General features: G+C 35.4%; 1 protein-coding gene across 8 annotated transcripts in view; it reads right to left on the bottom strand.

Annotated features, from left to right (window-relative positions):
• Window positions 1-428: 428 nt before the first annotated feature.
• Window positions 429-20150, bottom strand: part of ATP2B2 (ATPase plasma membrane Ca2+ transporting 2) — a 252940-nt gene continuing 233218 nt past the window's right edge. For 3 of the 8 annotated variants that reach the window (XM_074914650.1, XM_074914654.1, XM_074914655.1), the window contains 2 exons: window positions 16412-16583; window positions 5904-6042 (listed from right to left, as the gene is read on the bottom strand). In XM_074914650.1, coding sequence (XP_074770751.1) covers window positions 6017-6042; window positions 16412-16583 — 198 coding nt within the window. In that variant the 3' untranslated portion in view covers window positions 5904-6016. Of the gene's footprint in view, window positions 6043-10461; window positions 10518-16411; window positions 16584-20150 lie in introns of all 8 variants that reach the window. The other 5 variants (XM_074914648.1, XM_074914649.1, XM_074914653.1 and 2 more) reach the window with 3 other exon arrangements.

The following is a 20150-nucleotide window of genomic DNA, read 5'->3' as shown; positions in this document are numbered from 1 at the left end:
GTTAATACCTATTTGTAAAATAACCAAAATCAGGCACCTGTCTTATTCAGTGCCTCTTATACCAATGTGTCGCTAAACAAAACTGAGCATTACCTAAATGGATTTCATGTACTGATAAAATTAGAAATATGGATTTGTAGTTTATAACCCAGGGCAATTTACATATGGACAACAGTCCTGATCTGGACCATGAATAAATTTTATTATGTACTTTTTATTATTATGTTTTATTATGTCAATGTCTCACACTGCTGCTGCAGGAATACAAACATAAGTAGGAAATGTCTACTGCTTAGTTCTTTGTGGTTCCTCAAAAGCAACTATAATAATAATGTAATACCAACAGGAAGTTTGGTGTGTTGAACCCTAGTCTTCTCTCAGTTTGTGTGAGTAGTGCGCTACTACACCGAAGTAAACCAATAGCACAAGTTGCATAATTTATTTTCATATCATAGAATAATAGAATAAAAAAAAAGTTGGAAGGGGATGCTGGAGATCATCAACTTCTGGTCAACCTTCTGGTCAGTCAGAGGACAGGTTTGCAGTAACAGCTGAGTAAGAGTTTTGTATATCAGTGTTTTCCAGCTGGAGGTCTAGTCCTCACTTTGGGAACCTTAGCCTACTCATGAATTCAGATTTCAGTTGGAAAAGGCTGGTAGACAGAGAATACCATTTGAGTATTTCTTGCATTAAAACTCAATGCCTAGATGAAGTCAAAATAAGCAATTGGGATTTCATTTCAGGATACAGTGAACCTTCTTCCTGCTTTTCTTCTTTTGCCTCTCCTTCATCCACCATTTATGAACCATTTCCCCCATTCCATATCCGTACAAATCTCATGACAAATACATATAGTGGCATTTAGCATATCATCAGCATACATGATCAGCACCTGATTTTTCTATCTAGGCATGCATGACTACCCTCATTGTCTTCTTAACAGTATATTTAGTATGGATAAAAGAAGAACAGCAAGAATAAAGCCTGGCATATTTTGATTTCATTCTTGATTTTGAATCCAGTTATCAGTTTGCTGTGATGGACTAGTAACTTCTAATACTATGTGCCCTTCCGAATCTTCAATTTGATGAAAAGAATAGGAAGTCAGTGTAGTGGGGAATTTCATCCCGGTTATTTTTCTAAATTTACAGGTATAACTCACATCCATGCAGTGCTAAGAAAGTATTTCACACACACTCCTGAAAAAGTACAACTCATAAAATAGATCTCTGAAGCTGACAGAAGCTTAACATACAGACAGCACTTAAAACACACAGAACAATCCAAGTCCTCTTTCTTACTAACACCTCAACACGTGCATAATTTTTTGCAGGGATGAAGAGTCCTGCCAAGCGCACTTGGATGAAGGCTGCAAAATAAAGTTATGTGTGTAGGAAGGAGGTAAATGAGTGACAAAGAATTAAAAGAAAAATATTTTCAGATTGTTACCTAGACTGAGCTCACAAAATCAAAGCAGAAAAGTTTCATTCTGAAGTAGTTGTAAAGCTCAACTAATCCAAGAAATCTGCTAACTGTTTTCTATAAGGTTTTTATTGAATGTACTGTGTTGAATATGTTTTTATTTCTTGGTAACTTTTCTCCTATTGTAGTTTTGGCCGCCATCAAATATTTCTTGTCATAAATAATTTGTGAGTAAAAGCTTGAAATCTAGATAAGATAGTAAAATCTGTAACTGAAGAATTTTACCTTTAAAAATGTGATTGTATGATAGTTACTCACCTCACACCTTGTGTGCGAAGTTCAACCCGGTATGTCTGTTCTACTAACTGCTAAACCTTGCTGTTGCTAGTGCAATAACACTGTATGATCACCGGCTGTATTGCAGTTTATGGAACAACTGCATTAGTCTAAGCTGAAGAAAAAAGGGACTTCTGGACCAAGGGTCTGAGCACCAGAATGGGAATTCCCTCATTTTTCCCTGGTACTGCATATGCACAATTTTAAAGGTCTTAAGTGGGAGGGCATGAGTCCTGAACTGAATTCCCCAGTTCTAGAAAGTTTCAGTGATGATTTTTCTGATCATGACAGAGGAAAAAAGAGATGAAAAAACATACATAAATGGAAGGATGTGTCATATGGGCCGAAGTGATAGGAAAACAGACTTCAATGGCTGCTGTCTTAGGACCAAGATTAAACTAATTGTTTCATATGCAAATTCACAGGGGCTTCATCCTTTTTACTTCTTCTGTACCTAGTAATTTCAGCCGACTTCACTGCAACATTCACATCAGCCATTCCCACCACCATGCACCACCACAGCATGGACCGAGGTAATCTTTCTAGGCGTTACACTGACCAGAGTCAGTCAGAATTAACAGCGCTCTGGGCTGACTCACTGCCAGGACCACTGACTGGTGAGCTGGCTTCTGACTGCCAGTCCAGGAGATTTACATACACCTTTACATTAAAATAGCCTAGTGGGAATCCAGAGCTAGATCTAATGACTTCAGGTGAAAATAAAGAAAGCTGTTACGTTCAGACCATTATTGTTCATGCTGCTTTGTGAATTTATTTCTTTAAATTTTCCACTTGTGCTCCTGCCAAGAGAGATCTATTAGACAGAAAGCAGCAAGAGTAAAACTTTATCATTTTGTTTCAAACTATAAAATAATTTACATCACATATTTTACTTACTTTTGTCTTTTTTTTTTTTTTTTTTTGAAACCACAAACATTCCAGCATCACACTGTAGGAATAAGAATAACAATAGAAAGCATAACCTTTTGCATAGTATTAAATGAACAGACAGAGTAAGTTCTTTATTTACAATTATTGTCTAGATAAAAAAATTCATAAAAACAGATGAATGAACATATATTAATAACCCCTAGTGGGATGGATTGCCAATGTACCACTGTATTGTTGTCCACAAATCTCATGCTGCTAAGTACAGTACGTAGAGAGCGAGCATTTATATATTGCAGGGAATTTTAACAAACTGATCATTTTGGTTTTTGATCCATTGTTCCCATCACAGAGAGGTCAAGCAATAAAAGAAAGGAATTGTGATGCACGACTTGTAGTTGAAAGGTCATAGCTATTCTGCTTTAAAAAAAAAAAAAAAAAAAAAAAGTCTATCATATACATAAAGCACAGTCTCTGCTCACAAAAGCCCAAGTTTTCTATGCATCTCAGTTTATATGTTTTACTATATATACACAGAATGCAGTGTTCATTTTCTTAACAGTTTTCAAGTCTGCAAATGGTACCTTAGGGAGGGGTACTCCTACAGGAAAATTTTTTAAAAAATGAAACCAAGAAAAAATATGAAGAGTGCTTGAAAAATAAAAAGGCAAACAGTCAGTGTCAAGATGCTGAAAATAAATTGTTCCAGTATTAATAGCTTCTGTAGATGTTCAAGTCCAAAGCTAGAGGCTTCCCTGTAAATAGATAACACTTTTTTTTTCTTCTGAATATGATATCCCAAATAGGCCATAGAAACCCAATACATGTTATACAAATGTTAATCACCGTATTTACAAAGCAAAGAACAATCCTGACTGAGTTTCAATCACTTTGTTGCTAGGAGTTAGCTAAAGTAATTATGTTTTCATGCTAGCTTTTTACTGTTAAGAAACGGGTCACTATTTGTTGAAAAGAGAGTTGTATATGCCTTCAAAGACCTGTTCTGTTGTTCAGTGAAAAGTTTGGATCAGATGGTGAACTAAGACTTTAAGCCAAAAACATTCAAGCTTCTACACAAAAGTCCGGAAGCTGGCAATTCAAGCTGATTAGAGCTTTACCTGGCTGAATAGTCTTGATGCACCCTGAAAACATTTTAGTCAGTTCAGTCTGCAGTTTGGCCATGAGTCTAATCTTGTTTTGGAGAGTTCTGGCTTGGTTTAGTTCTTGTGACTGCAGAGATGCACCACTTTATGAGCCAACTTTAAGACAACCAGTAACACCTTAACAAATCAATTTATCAAGCTAGTTTGAGAGTGTTTTTCAACACATCTGGCATAATCAATTGTGTAATTCAAAATGTCTTTTGCACTGTACAGTTATGGAAAAGATCATATGCTGAAAAGTCTCCAAGCAAACTTTATATTAAATACAAAAATTATTTATGAAAAATCTGTGATCCACAAAGTGCTTAGCATTCAAGTGGTTGACAAAGCAATTATATAAGCTCATAAATTTTAAGTCATCAGGGCTGTTACCATCTTGAAAAATATTTTTCACCCTCTATACTGCAGGTTTTCAAAATAGCTTTCTTTGTAGAAAGCTCAAGGTAAAATAATGTATTACTGTGTTACAGTATACCTTGTGACTACAGGAAGACAAGCTTGGTTAAAAAAAAAAAATCACACAAAGCACATCTCAGTATACAATTAATAGTTTCATTCAGACCTAATAGTGCAGAAATTATATTTTTCTTTAAAAAAAAAATCAAAGCAACAACCTACAGTGATTTTCATCCAAAATGCCAACAGCCCATACTTTGCAAGTAATAAGGAAATAAATGCCTAAATTACTAACTGAAAAGGATTAACACAATATATCACAATATTTTAACATTAGCTTTATCTCCATATAGACAAACCAAATATAACTTATTTTAAATTATAAACTCAACTCAGTTTCATATAATATGTCTCTAAAAATATTTTTGGAAGCCATTGCCATATGTTTAAAGAATGAAATAGCCTCCGTTATTGTATGTTGCACCAAAACAAGTTCAAGCAGATTATCACAGAGAAAAAAAAAAAAAGAGAGAACCTGATCGTTTTGATTTTTATTTGAAACAAAGGAAGCCTGTTTTACCTCCCTGTATATAGGATCACAATGCTACATCCAATGTGTTATATTTTGGCTTCTTTTGTTACTTACTAGCAGTATCTACATTATTTAACAAAAAAAAAAAAAATCAGGCAGAAATCAGAACACGGTTGTAATAAAATATCCAGGGTGCGATATTACAGACGTTTTCAATGAGCTGAGCTGAGCCATTTTTATACTACTTCGGCAGGAGGTGCTTTCTTAACCCTACAAATAGTTAAGGATATTATCTACAGGTTTGTAAACAAATTACATTCTTTTTTAGGACATAAATAAGTTAAAATAGTCAGAGCAATTTGAGCAGAAACAAGGCAACATGCCAACAAAGAAACTTTATATATATATAACTATATATATATAGATAGATATATACATATATATAATTAATTATGTATATACTTATATGTATATATCTCTATATATAGTCTCATAAATGTTTAAGTTCCTCTGTCCAACTGGTGCAAATCTACTGTGCAAGTTAAGCTTTGCAACTTCAAAAAAGTTATTTAAATTAATCTATACAATTGAGTCCATGCCACACAAGCATTTCAAAAAACTCACAGACCAGTGAATTGGATAAATAGCCTCAGAAAGAAGTCCTCTGCAGTTCCTGCTTAAGGAGGAAAAAAAAGGAAATAAAAAGAAACAAAAAGAGAGAAAGAAGGGCCAGAAGTGTACAGTACATTCATGCAGGATTTTTTTTTGTTTTTGTTTTTCTGAAAGGGAACAAAGGGGGGAGTATGTAAATCAGCCATTCATTCTTTCCCCAAAACCATTGTGATAAACGATTCATTCACTTGTCTCAGAGTGAATAAGAGTTCAAACAGCTTTTCAGCCAGCAATGTTTTTAATATATATATTTATATATTTCGGTTGCTGTGGGGTTTCTTATTTTATTTTTTTAAATTTTTTTTGCAGTGACCTTTTCAGCTAAAGTGATGTCTCCAGGCTATGTATTGGGCTTCCTGGACTAGAAGAGGTAGCTGATTTACTTGTATCAGTTGTAAGATTTATTCCACTGTCGATAGCACTGTTGTTCTTGTTCAGCGAAGACGGTGGACTCGAGTTTTTCTTGAGAGCAGGATCTTCTTCTAGGTCTGTGTCATCAATGAGTGGGATGTGGGGCTGGGAATCTTCTATCCTAAATTCAGGATGAGTCATAAAGTTGTGAATAGAGGTTCTAGATTCTGGTTTTTCTAAACCTTCATAGAGAGAGCTACGGAATGCCTTCACGACGCGGATCTGGGGGGAAAAAAGGAAAGAGGTGTCAGGGGCAGCGCCGTCAAAGGGCAACACTGTGTTAGAGAATATTTTGTGAAAAATGTAGCATATGGTTAGGGCAGTGCAGGCAGCTGAAGTCCATAGTCTCTGGATGTTATATGCATAAACGAGTGGCTCAGTTATGTGCATTTTGAATATCTGTATCAACTGCAATATTAAAATAAATCAAGTTTAAAGCCATCAAAGAACTGATGGGAAGTACTGGTTAAAGAAAGCGAACATCCCACTCGTGTGGTACATCCCTAGTAAAAGACAAGCCATGTTAATTGTAATGCAAATGTAAAACCATGCATGTTGATAGTTTTGCAGTGAGTAAGTAGGAAGGCTTTTTTAATTAAAAAAGTCTCTTTTGTTTTGTTAAAAAACCATTACACATAACATATCACACTTCACAAACAGAAAAGCACAGAACACAGACACAGTTGGATGGGTACGTATGACACACACACACAGGAGCCAAGTGTAAAAATTATAAGTAATATCAATGTTTTAAAGCAAAATCTAAATGAATGCAGCCAAGAGCACAAAAAGCCAAGCAGACAAAGTACTAAGCATAATCATGCTACCACAGGGGAAAAAAAAAAAAAAAAAAAAAATCACAGTTACCACATGAACAGAGATAACTTGCACACAACAACTACACTTGGAAGCCTGGATAATGTGAACATAGTATTCTTGAACCAACTTTTATTTTTCCTTCATGCATATGTGAGGTAAACACTCGAGTATAGACCCACTGTTCTAGCCATTGATCTTTTTAATATATAAAAAACATGTAATAAAATAATGTATTGATTGTTGGGTTGAATTGAATTACATTTTTAAACAGCAAGCTTTTTCATTTTCTGTGTCTCAGTTGTAAAACTGTAAAGCTAAATGCTGAAAGCGACACAATTTATGCCATATATGCAGTCTTTAAACTAGGCCAGCTGACTTATGCCAGGGTCGATCTAATGTCATTAACTACCTGACAGTAAGAACACGGGTGAAAATAAACTACCAGATTCAGCCCATTATAATGTCAGGGACAGTGCAAATCGCTTTCCCCATAGGAAATGGGAGGAGCAGACTGAGGAGCATTGCACAGTGGGGACACTCTGGGTGGGCAAAGGGAGCGATGCTGTCTATATCCCAGTGACCTATCAGCTCTGAAAAGAAGTGAAGGTTTGTGCTGGTATACTGCTGAAAAAAACATAACTTTTTGGAAGAGGATGGGGGGCAGAGAGGAAAAAACAGAATGGCAAAACGTGATCTGTTGGCAAATGTTTTATGACTAAGTATGAGTTCTACCCTTCTACTTCCATGTAGTCCATGAGCGAATTTTTAGCGTTTCTTAGAGGGGAGACCAAAACACAGGCAGAGGCAGAAAAGGTGCAAGCAGGCATTGTGAAAGCTTCTCCACACACATCTGAAATGGTTTGGTGGTTGGCATGTGTGTCTTTTTACATGTAAATACGCTAGCAGGTTATTGGTTGGCCTAATACAGCATTGATTTGTAAAGCTTTAATTCCTTTTTAAATTGGCAGACTGCATTTTAGTAATGGCATGGGGGTCATAGTGTTACAGCTGTGGGATCTAACTGATTCTGTGGTTGGAGTTGTCCAAGTTGTACAGAATTTCAGCACATCTGAGAAAGAGGCTGACTTGTATTCTGATCTCTTTGACCTTTGCCCTTGTTTATGTTCCCTAAATTTGGATATTCATCATCTTTCCAAAATCGCAATAGCAGAAGTCATGCCATCTTCAGATAAATGGCATCTGGCCAGTCCAAATACTCTCCCTTTTCTTTATACATACATTTGGTAACAGCAGGCACAGTACAAAAAGTAGTTCATGTGACTGCTTATGCTCAAAATAAAGAGGATTGGAGTGGTACAGAACGGCTTGTCTGGTTCTTGGGAGATTTTAGGAGGTTGGCAGAGGTGCAAGACAAAAGAAAGATAAGAATTTTACACACTACGATCATATAATGTACCTAACACCCCTCTGACAGAGCACCTAGAACTATAAACCAGGGTTTTATGAGAGGTGAATCTCTTTGAGTTGTGCTGTGCTATGTGAGGGTTCTGCACCGTGAACAGACTGGGATAAGAGATTTCATTTGCATTACTACAGGTAGGATTTGAACTCATGGAGCAGAGGTGACATACTAACTCCCTCATTATCTGTGCCTTTCTATCTTGTGTTTTAAAGTACAAACTAATTAGTCTAAACAATGACAAAAACAGTATGCTTTTTCAAGGCAATCTTAAAAACAGGTTACCATATTGTCCTATTTTAAATCAGGAAACTTTTCATTGTATGCTTACTGTACCGTATGGGCTGATAGGGTGACACTTTCTGCAAAGCTACCTATTAATTCTGCTATCTAAATAAAAATAGCAGTCATCTCATTTAGTTGCAACTGTTTGCTATATCTTATCAACAAAATAATTTCATTCTCGAATACAGCCACTTCTAGGTTCTATTTGCCAGCTGGATTCTTTTTAATAAAGGTAAAGTTTTACTTAAATAAAAAGATTTGCAATTTGATATTATGCTTGATCCAGCAGAATCCAAATTAAGTAAAGCTTTTCTTCAAGTCGCACAAACTCTATGGGTTAGCAAAGGAGGAACTGATTTAACTTTATGAGGTTCCAAGTTCCATAGTAGGGAAAGCATCTGTATTGCATTTAATACCTAAATTTGGCATCTAATTTGCATTTAACACCAAGATTTTAGTCACTCTAGCTGGCTCAATGACATCTTACACAGCTGAGGGAAAACTATAGATTTGGGTTGTATTTGAAAGCCAGTTATGAAAGCCTGCCTGCCATGACCTGAATTTGGTACTTCGCAGTGGCTGCTTGGACTAACCATCGACTGAAAGAAAACGCTACGCTAACATCTGTTGCTTAGATGTGTTTACACAACAATCTGAAGATATAATTGCAGAATGTGCAATCAGCCAGCAGTCACATCACTTTGTGTGAAGATCTGTGAAAAAGTTTTGGCATGGACTGTTCAAGTCTTGCAGGAACATTTAGATGTTACCAGAATAGCTTCTACTTGTTCATGATGATTTTTACTGGAAATACCAGCTCAGAACTAGTTCATATCTGCTGATACCTAAAGTAGTTTATCTTCTGAATGCAATGGTAACGTAAGGGCCAAACTTGGGCAAATTCCTAAAGCTGAGAACACATAAAGTTAGCTTTCTTCTAAGTTTTCTTCACTAAGGAGCTGTAGAAAACTACTACCTTTTCTTAAAATTTCTCTACAGTTTCAGAGATGTATGTATGTTTTCCAATAATTGTTCACTTAAGGAGAAACTCCCTCACCAACTTTATACTTTGCATATTTAGCTTGGCATCTAGAAGAAAGCTTTTGTTTTGGTTTGGTTTGTTTGGTTTTTAAGTGTCACACCTTATTCAGTGACAGAATGTCTGCATTACAGTCTAATTCAAAATTTTGTTCGTGGTCTGTCCCACAATGTATCAATTTATTACTTACAGGAACAAACCCTGGTTTTTTCATTATGTTAGTGGAAACAAAGATAGAGGGCTTGTTGGATACAAAGGTGGTGTTTTAATTTCTGTATAATAATACTGTCATATTTTAGCTAAGAACTGAAAAAATATTATTTACTCCGAGTTACATGGCCCAACAGCAACAAATTCTTTTAATACATGCTTAAGTTCAAGATTTGAAGTAAGATCTGGTGTAAAAATTTTTAGGGGCTTTGCTGACACAAAGCCCACATTCCTTTTTTGAAGATAAATTAAAGCAGATGAACATTGTATAATGTTGTTATGGTTGTACAGCATGTAAAAGCAGGGACATACCCATGATGGATAGAACTTAGAAAGTGTTGGCTTATTATGAACTATGTAGAGTTCATGTAATGATATTTCTTTATGATACTGACAATGCCAAGGGAAGACAAACAGTGTGATACAGCTCCCTTCTCTCACAGTAATGGAGACAACAGAAAAAAATGAACTGCTTTTAAACAAAAGACTGTGGGGACAACACTTCAGGACATTTTTGACATTGCTATAAGTTTCCACTTCTTTCTTCTCTGTAGCTGTAACAGAAAAAACTCTTCAGTTCCATCCCACCTTGAAAGTTAGATTTATGAAACTGCATCAGGCAAGAAAAATAAAAGAAATAGAATTTTAGATACTACGATTTTTTCCCATCAGAAGAAAAGGATGTTCAGAATCTCACTCATAAGTACAACAATCTAGGCAAAATACACAAGGCCTGTTAAGCATTAACATTTGTATTATGGTTGGTAGTGTGTGGGCTTATACTCGAATGTTTACCTGGCTTCATATAAGCCAAGTATCTTAAGTTTGGTTCACATTCATTTCAGGCTCAAGGTTAAAGACTCACAACCTCTTTTTATTTCACTCTCTCCTGCTGAACCCTTTTGTCCAATGTTCTCTAGCCCTCTGGGAAAACAAACACATTTAATATTCAGACAGTAGAGAGTAGGGCACTGCAGAAGCAAATAAATTCAATACTGAAAGATCAGTAAGGTGATTAGTATAAAATTGTAAACAAGAGGTCAATTTTGCAAAGAGATGCCAACTCCTATGTGTAACTGATACTATTCTATATTAAGACTATATCTATACAAAGGTAAATGAGTTTGTTCAAGTTCTGTTGCATATGTAAAGCGTTGAAATAGAAGGCTTATCTTGAGTCTATTTGGTTTTGTTTATTTTTAAATCCTCCCTGTTTTAGGTGAGTAAAATCAGATTAGGTATCCATAGGAGGAGATACTGCATGTATTAGTCACCTGTAAACATTGTGGCTAGTATGTTCTGGACTGTATGATGCAGAAGTTGAGCAAATTCAAAGATGAAATAAAAAAACCCAATAAATTTTAGAAAAATTATAGTTTCTGGGTTTCTGCTTTAATGAGGGAAACAGATGCATATTATCTGTGCTACTCTCTCTACATAAATATGCAGTAAATCCAGTGAGTGCTGCTGCTAAGTCAAACCACATGCAGCAAGAGGAAAATAGAATACCTATATATTCTATGAAACCCTCAGGCCTGATTCTCATTTCACAAAAGGTTCACATGGCTATTATTCCACTGAATTTTAGAGCATGAGATCAAAACCACATGCAAGGCTCCCACTTTGCATAGCATATCTCTTTTCTTATAGGATTGTTGCAAAATTGACATTTTTGTATCAGATTTGGCAGATTATACAACCCTTTGAAATAATATATTTCTGTGTTAGGAGTCTAAACCTTCTTGCCATGCCATATCTCCAGTTGAAGACTTGGGTTTACAGTCAGACTTTAAACATTGTTAGTTTCCCTACAGGGAAGATAGACAGAAGTTGATTTTGGTCTTGCATATCCCAGCAGGATTGTGAAATCTTGGTTCTAACCAGTGGGAACTTCTAAGCTTTAGTATGGTAACTCTGTCTCTAGTTCAATGATGTTCTCAAATGGTGCAACTTTTATAAGCATCATTTTAGATGTGGTCCAATTTAAGTTCTGCTTGTTCCATTTCATCATGTGATAGTTACACCATGTTGCCACAGAAAGCACCTCACATTTTCACTAAGGCCGGAATGCCCACTGGACTTGGTCTGTAATCTGAATACAGATCAATATTGGACAGTAATTGTTGCCTTAACATTTATTAAAATAGAAGATCTTTATAAAAAATATATTTGTTCCCATCTTTCTTCATGAGAAAACTTGATCCAAACTTAAAAGATTTTATCTTAAGTTTTTATCTTATGTTTTAGTTGTAAAGTCCGTCTAGCTGATTACATTCATAGGAAACTAAGTATGTAAGAAATATAGAAAAGCAAAAGCTGCTGGAACTGTAAATAATTTTTCTTGATACAAAAGAATCTGGTTTTCACACACAGCATATTATAAATAGCTAAAATAAGCTCCCTCTTTAAAATTATCTATTCCTAAATGGACTGTAATACACACTAGAATTAAGCTTGCTGAACGTCTTATGTTAGTTTGACACAATTTGCAGATGCTTATACCACTCCGAGGCAAATGTTGCATGTGTAAAGCCTCTACCTATAAATGACAGTTTCTTGGCAAGTCTGATAAATCTCAACTATTTTTTACTTAAAGTGATAATGAAAACAGTTGTCTTTCCATGCAAGTTAGCCCCACTTTTGAAGATTCTAGTCCCCTTGAAAAAGTGAACCAGTGCAAAAACTCAGCCTTAAGGGTGCTAATGCTCTTCTTTTGCTTAAAAACACTTTTTAACAAACAAACAAACAAACCAACCAACCACCCCAAAACCTTCATAGATCTGTATGATGGACAAATACGTCTGAGAATATTTTGTGATAGTTCAGTAAGATTTTAACTGGCTGCTATAAAATTTGGAGTCATCACTGTGTATTTTTTCCTGTGTCATCCTTACAAGTGACTTGTTTGAGGCCACTGTTGCTGGAGTTAATATAATAAAAAGTTGTGATTCCATTCACTTCTAAAAACTTCAGGCAAAAATGACAGACCTCAACAGAACAAGGGAAAAGGAACTTGCAAATGCAGAAACTACAGCTGATTCATAATCTGTGAGGTTGCCTTCTGGTGGGGTTTGGTTTTGTTTGTTTGTTATTCCCCCAATGTTTCCTATGCTTAACAGTATTTTAAAATTATAACCTTTTATGAAAGAAAGGAGGGTTTTTTTTTGTCAAGGACCTGCAGTTTCTGGCTGCTTTCACTTAGGAACAGTATTAACTATATACGAGAATGAGAGGAAAGTAGAAGAGCAAGTACAAAGGAATATTAAATGTGCATCTTTCTTGGAAGATTTGAAACCATGTTCTTTTGAAGGGGATAGATACTGATAATATAAACAACAACTGAGAACCAGATATAAACAGTTTAGGATAAAGAATAACTTGTTTACTTTGTGTACAGTTAGATCTACTCATCCTCTACCTAATTAAGCAATGTAGTAGGAAAGGCTTTAAACCTGAGAACTTGGCCAACACCCCACTGCCTTATTTTTCTGTAGCTTAAATGTGTGCATATTATATATGTGTGTATATTTAGTTTGCATTTAAATAAATTTTCTTTTATCAGAGTATATACAATGTGAGGTTTTAATTTGCAGAAATTTTCACGACGTTATTTCAAGCTGCGACATTTTTCAAAAGCAGTAAGACACTTACAATATGGACCTCACTGTTATCAGTTAATGCTGACATCCAGAAATCCGTGATTTGTTACTGGTAAAAACACCGTGACAGCCAACAAGTATCAGCATAACTAGGGAAACTTTAGTACATAGTAAACATTCCTTTGTATAAATTGTTTTCAATGAAGGTATCCTGCAACCCTATGAAAGACTTGAATGTGCCATATTTATGAATAGCTGAAAATTTCAGGTAATAACTTGCTAATCTGTTTCATAAACTAATGTAGATGGGGCTGCATTTGACTGGCAGATTTCTTTTTAAGCATGCACCAACCTCTGAATCAAACATTAATCTGCCCAAAAATACTTGCAAAAAACCCACATTTTTTAAAAATTCCAAAACATTATTCTAAATCTGCAGAAGAAATCTCACAGAGTGGTGAGGTGTCACAATGAACTATATTATTAAAAAGCTATACAATTAGCAAAGAACTGCATACATGCTCTGTTAAATTAAACTTACATATTCTTATTGATGGAGCATCATGTGACTCTTGTATTAAGTACTGATATCAGAACATTTTGGGCACCCAAAATGACACCTGAAATATTCTGATCGTTGCAATATGCTGAGCACCATTTCTCTGAAAACAACTCCTCCTGACAGAATCTCATATTGGGCCCTTTAAAGTATTAGACCTTTTTTCTTTGCTATATCTTTAATGTTTTCCCTTTATACTCCCCATAATATATCTACATATGCAATATTTTAAGATTCCTGAAGAGACATAAAGGCTTCAAAATCAGAGGTACAATTATCACATTACTCCCTTCCTCCCCATAGAAAGAAGGCAATGATTTAGGGTTTCATTCATTCTGAGCAGCTAAGAGGAAAGAAGTCAGTCCTGTCCCACCACATACATTTTAAGCAAGGAGCTGAAAGGTAGACCTAGGTGTGCATTTTCCAACCAAAATTTTCCATGCCAATTCACAAAAACATGCCCCATTTCTATGAAATTTTGTTTAGGAAAGTTTTTACAGGTTCTGGAAGATGAACAACAAACTGTAAATACCTAATTTAAAAATAAAAACCAAGGGGTATTTTTCTTTGCTTTTTCACTGTCATTCATTAGGTTTGTGTCATTGTATTAATAAATTGAAACTTTCCCTAAGGGTTATAATTTGAAGCACTCTCTGGTTTGATACTAAACAGACATTGTGTTGTAATAAAATACTAACAGTCCAGGATAACCACTTTATAAGGCCCAATCTCTAACTGGCCTATGAAATGGAGATACATATCTCTGGGTAACTTAAGAAATCAATTATATGTTTTATATTTTCCTGAACAAATGTGGCTATAACTGATGAGCTCGGTAGACCTGTTTTATTTTTCCAAATAAAAAGAGATACGAAAAACTGTAGCAGATGATGCTTTCTCCTATTAATTAACTTCAGCCCTTAACCTAGCACAGCCTTTGTCAAGACACAAGGCTATTCAATTCTTAGTTGCTTTGATGCAATGGAGAGAAAAGAGGGAAGATAAATTGTCTACTTCAGTTTTATTGGATGTATCCTTTCAGACTGCTGGCTACAGGATGTTATTGAAACATTTACCACAGCAGAATGAGTTGCTCTGTTTTCTGCTCAAATGTAGAAGCGCTATTATGGAAAATCGTTGCCTGGATGAAAGGCTGGTTTCTGTGTGGTGCTCTGTGTCCTGCTCAGTGTGGAAATGATGGAACTTGGGCCCTGAATTCTCAGAAGCAGGTTACAGTGCCTGTGGCACAGCAGTGGCACGCAGCTCAGTGACTTTACTTCTCTTGATCGTGCTGCTGCTCTGAAATGGTTGGTGTTGTCAGAGTAAAAGTTAGCAGGTCACATTTCCCAAGAAAAGACGGGAAAAGATACAAATTCTCTCCAAGGAACAACTGCCAAAGTCAGAACCTTAATAGCTCTTTGGGTTCCCAGCAAAAGCAGTTTGTCCTTTGACTTTTCATTCCAACAAAACTTCTAATAATGTCTAAATGCTTGATGTTCAAATACTGAGGGGGTTTGCACTCAGACTGAATGGAAAGGTCAAGCTTCCTTTTTTTCTGCAGGAGTTCTGGGATTTTATTTCTTTCTCTTATTTGCCTTGTCTCTGTCTGCCTTCCCTCTCTCTGTTGGCCAGACAGACAAGACTGGCTTCTTGTCTGTTTGGCCAGCTTTTCATTAAAATTGGCGTAAGGAATATACTGCATTACTTTGTAAAGGAAGCAACAAGCTTGTAAATTGAGTTCTATAAATTTCAATATTCTTATAGTGCTGGCTATGCTGTAAAACATACAGTTTTGAATAAATAAAAATAAACCCAGTTCTGAATAAATAGAAATAAGAAAAAATTAGATCTGTAAGATTCTTCCTGAGCAACTGGAATTTCATTGCTAGAGAAGCAGCTCATTCTTACTATAAGCCACTTCAAGTTTTTATTCACTTTACCTCTTCACTAGATGCTTTGTTTGCATCTAAAAGAAAGCTGTGTCAGGATTTCAGTGGTTAGAAACCTGCTGCTTCTAAAAAAGAAATTTGTTATCACATTTATTTTGTTGTTTCAACACTGAACTTTAACTTACCTAGCTCCCTCCTTCCTTAATGCATACCTCCCAGTGAATTTAGAGATAACAAATCTATTCTTTCATCATTCATATAAACTTTAATCCCTTAGCCTTGCATCATAAACTAGATTCTCTTACTTCCTTGCTCCTTCCTGTACCTGTGCTAATTGGAGTACATTTTTCTTGAACGTGAGGGATCTATATTAGACACAGTCTTTCAGATGGAATGATCTGTTATCTGACAAGCTGTATTGCTTAATATATTTGTAGAATCATTTAAAGTACATATTTTAGAAGCAGTAGAAAAAATATGCAGTAAGATTGAGAAAACATGTCACAGAAGCATCAAGCAAAATCAGAAACTCAATATACCAGAGAAAAAATGACTAGAAATTTCTGTCCTAAGAGTAAGTTAACAAAACTTGCAATGACTCATGGAGAGTATCTACTGTACACAAAGTAATCATGTTATGTGTTTCTGGGTACGGGTGAACTAATAAACATTACAGGACAAAATGGGAAAGGGCAAAGTAGCTTAGTCTCAAATGACCGCTACGTAAGTTGGCATCTCTGTAGGTCTGATGCATTAAGAATACACACTCACGCCCAGCCGCAGCAGCAGATGTGCTGGTAGGAGAGGAAAGAGCATTGGATAACGATACGTGACTAGGGCTAGAAATATTTGTTACATCCTGGGTCTGGCTTGTGACGGAGGACTGTCTCCTTAGAGCCCCCTGAAAGGAAGTGCCACTCTTGAAAGTATTGACTACTTCGATCTGTAATGGAGGAAAGAATGAGACAAGTTGCTTAAAGTATGGATACAGTTGCATAATTGACAGGAATAATAATGAAAAACAGTAAACCAACCGTGCACACAGTTTTACTTCAATCGAATTAACTACTTTTAAGTGTTGCTTTTAATGTTTTTAAGTATGAAATGATCCAAATTTTCTGCCTGGACAAAATGAAACTGCTCCATAGGAGGCAGTAGATCTGCATCAGTTTAAACAACTAGAAGATTTGAAATAACAACCTTTAAAATGGAAACCTTTTTATTTGTATCTAAATAAAGTAAATAAAACTGAAATACTTGATATAACTAATCTCTACGGTTTTTCCTACTGAGAATAAAATTACTTTCTTATTGCTCTCCAGGTGTTTTTCCAGAAGGAGGAAAATTCAGTCACTTAATTGGAACTGGGCGGGTGGGAGATGGGGACAACACACAACCAAACCAAAAAAATCCTCGAAAATTTTCAAAATATGACTCCATTTTGTCTACAAAAACAGGGTCATCAGTATATTAGCTTGATAAAATAGGAAGTGTTCCAATACTTTATCTGACTTTTTCTATACTAAAAGTTTGTATAAATCAAACATAGTGATAATGAACATTGGTCTTTTATAACTACAGATTTAAAAATCTTAAACTTTATACATAGCATTTAAAATCACACAGAAAATGATGTGGAACTGGATTGACTATTGCAGCAATTAACATTACAGTTATTTTCATATGTCTATTGTATGTACTGTTCAATATATCCATCTTCAATACCCTGCTGAGTGCTTTATTCATCACCACAGAGGATGAGTTAAAAAAAGAGCCGAGTATTTCGAGGCATCCTTTGTCACTAGCATAACTCAATAAAAAACAGGCTCTGTGTACAAATGCAAAGCCAGGAATTGGCAATACACAATATCAAGGAGTAAATATATGCTACAAATCCCTACACACCAAAACATCCTCTTCATTACATTAGTACAACCACAACATGACACAGCAGAACTAGTATCAATTAGAAGAATCCGATCAACTACTTATTTGAAGTAACCCACTGTTACCAAATCTGTATCTTGTAACCCAGATTTCTGAAGATAACACACTCTAAAAAGTAGTTGGGAGAAGATAGGTAAAGTGATATATTTATCAACTAAACCAGCACAAATCTTGGTGTAAGCCCTCCTAAATTTTGCAAGTTGAAAGCCCTATAATAAATTGGCTAACATTTTCTGTTGTGGTCAGTCTTAGGAATAAACAAATTCATATGGCTTAATCTTTAATAGTATGGAGGGATCCTCTGCCATAATCTTAGGTCTGGACATCATTGTTTATTTTCCTGCATGTTTTTATGGGAATAATCATATCACAGCCAGCTGCAAAAGGGATCAAAGGTTACTGCTGTAAAGCTGTCACACTGAACTTTTACTATACACACATGAAACAGCGGATTTGTTCACTGACCCACCCACTGTTTGAGAGTTTTCAACATCCATTTAAATGTGCACACTAATAGATGTACAGTATTAAGCAGTCATTACAACATTTTACAGCTTTCCTCTCAGTGTTTTCTGCAGCAGCCTTATTTTGAATTACACGTCCAATACATATATCACAGTTAAAAAATACAGTATGAGGTGAGTTAGCATATGGAACAGAGGTACAAGTGAATCATTAGCTAAGGTTCACATTAGTATCTAGAAAAAACCGTCTCAAACCATTGGTTATATATATGAAGGCATATTAAATACTCACCTGAAATGTTCACTGTACAAAAGTAGAATTAAATACAGATCTTGGGTTTTCATGATCTAACACAGGTGACAGAGCACTCTTCAAAAGAGACCATTCAAAAAAGATTTTAAAGACTCTTACTGAGAGCATGGAGTGCGTATCACTGTGGAAGACACAGATGATAAATCCTAAGCCAAAGGGCATTTCTAGATGTACAAATGTCTTCCTAATAAACTGAGAGACCTTAGTATAAGAGTGAAAAGAAAAGGGAAGACCTGGTTTTAGTTGTTTCTCCAAAGAACAAGAATTACACGCACGTAATTTACTCGTTCTCCTGAAGAAAGTAATTACAGATCTTTACGGATATAATTCACAGGGGGAGGATGACAAACTTTTCAAAATACTAAAAGCTGTACAGGGCTGGGTTCTGCCCAAAGCCAAGAAAGAAGAGAAGAACTTGGCCCAAAAGTTTATCTTCCAAAACTAGAAACCAACAAGGAAGAAAGAGTTCACAGAAATAAATAAATAAATAATGCGTTTTAAATTAAGATGTATTTTTTTAATTACAAAAGAATGTATTTATTTCAAACAATTTGAGTTACTAAAAAGGAGAAAGTAAATGATAAGTCATACATCATAAAAAGTTTGACAAATTTCCAACAAAATATAGATTGCAATTTGGTTTTCCCATCAAGGATTATAGGCCTTCAGATAGAGAAAAAAATATACTGTCCTACATTTAAAGATTATTTTTAAGGTTGGAACTTTTCACCTCTCATTTTCCTGTATGTTCTATACTCTGGAAGATCCGTATTTTTGAGGGATACAGAGCTAATAAAAATATCACTGAATAGCAGTTAAAAAAAAAAATAATCTTATATTAGCAGAATAGTCCTGGCAAAACAAACATTATTCTGATCTTTAACACAGAACAGATTTTCAGCAAGCATTTCTGTTGTCATTAATGTTAATAGGACCCAGATTCCATTCAACTAATCTCCAACCAGGATTTTTTTTAAAAAAAAACACATTTCTGCACAAAATAAACCAGTTTCCATTCCACTTAAACTGGGCTACTGCAATGTTTTCTGAATTAAAAGCTATATGGAAAGCCATTAAACGAGGTGCTAGTTTTTTTATCTAATTTCAAAACTACTTGCCAGGAGTGACTTTTATTCCTATTGGGTTTGCACTGGTTCAAAAGAAAAGTTATAATGCAGAAAGGAATGGAAAGAAAATGTAGTACAACACCTCTATGTATTTTTTAGCAGCTAAAGAGGAATAATCTTTTTTCAGTAGCAGTTACATGGCACCTGCATATTTTTCAGTTTTTGCTTTTATTCTCAAAACATTTCTAGACAGTTATTTCCCACCTTAAGCAGACAAAGCAAACTAAATTACAGAATGAATGAAGCCGAGGAGGAAAGGATCAGGCCCGGTAAATCTATAAAAATCTGACATGTGGCTTGAAAAAGTTTTCAAACCTCCACACTTCACAATTTTTCCATACTCAGATGTGAGGTAACTAGAGGAACTTTTCAGTATACAATTAAGAAAGATGCAATGACTTATTCAGATTAAGCAGTTTTGCCTGAAGATGAACTTGCTGAGCTTTCCAAAGGCTATTAGATCTGCCAAGATGTTATGATCAGTCTTGTCCCTTCAGAATGAAGAATCTGAGAACTGCAACAAAGACTGAAAAAAATGCTGAAAACTAGCAGAGGTTGAAAAGTCCTGTCTTTTATTTGAGACCACCTTTATATCTTTCTGAAACTTCTCTAACTAGGATGAGTCATTTGTGAAACTTCGTATGTCAGTGGTCTTCTGA

Source organism: Athene noctua, chromosome 10 (assembly GCF_965140245.1).
Source record: "Athene noctua chromosome 10, bAthNoc1.hap1.1, whole genome shotgun sequence".
Lineage (NCBI taxonomy): Eukaryota > Metazoa > Chordata > Aves > Strigiformes > Strigidae > Athene > Athene noctua.
Note: the sequence above shows the minus strand (reverse complement) of the source record. Positions and strands in the feature narration are given on the sequence as shown.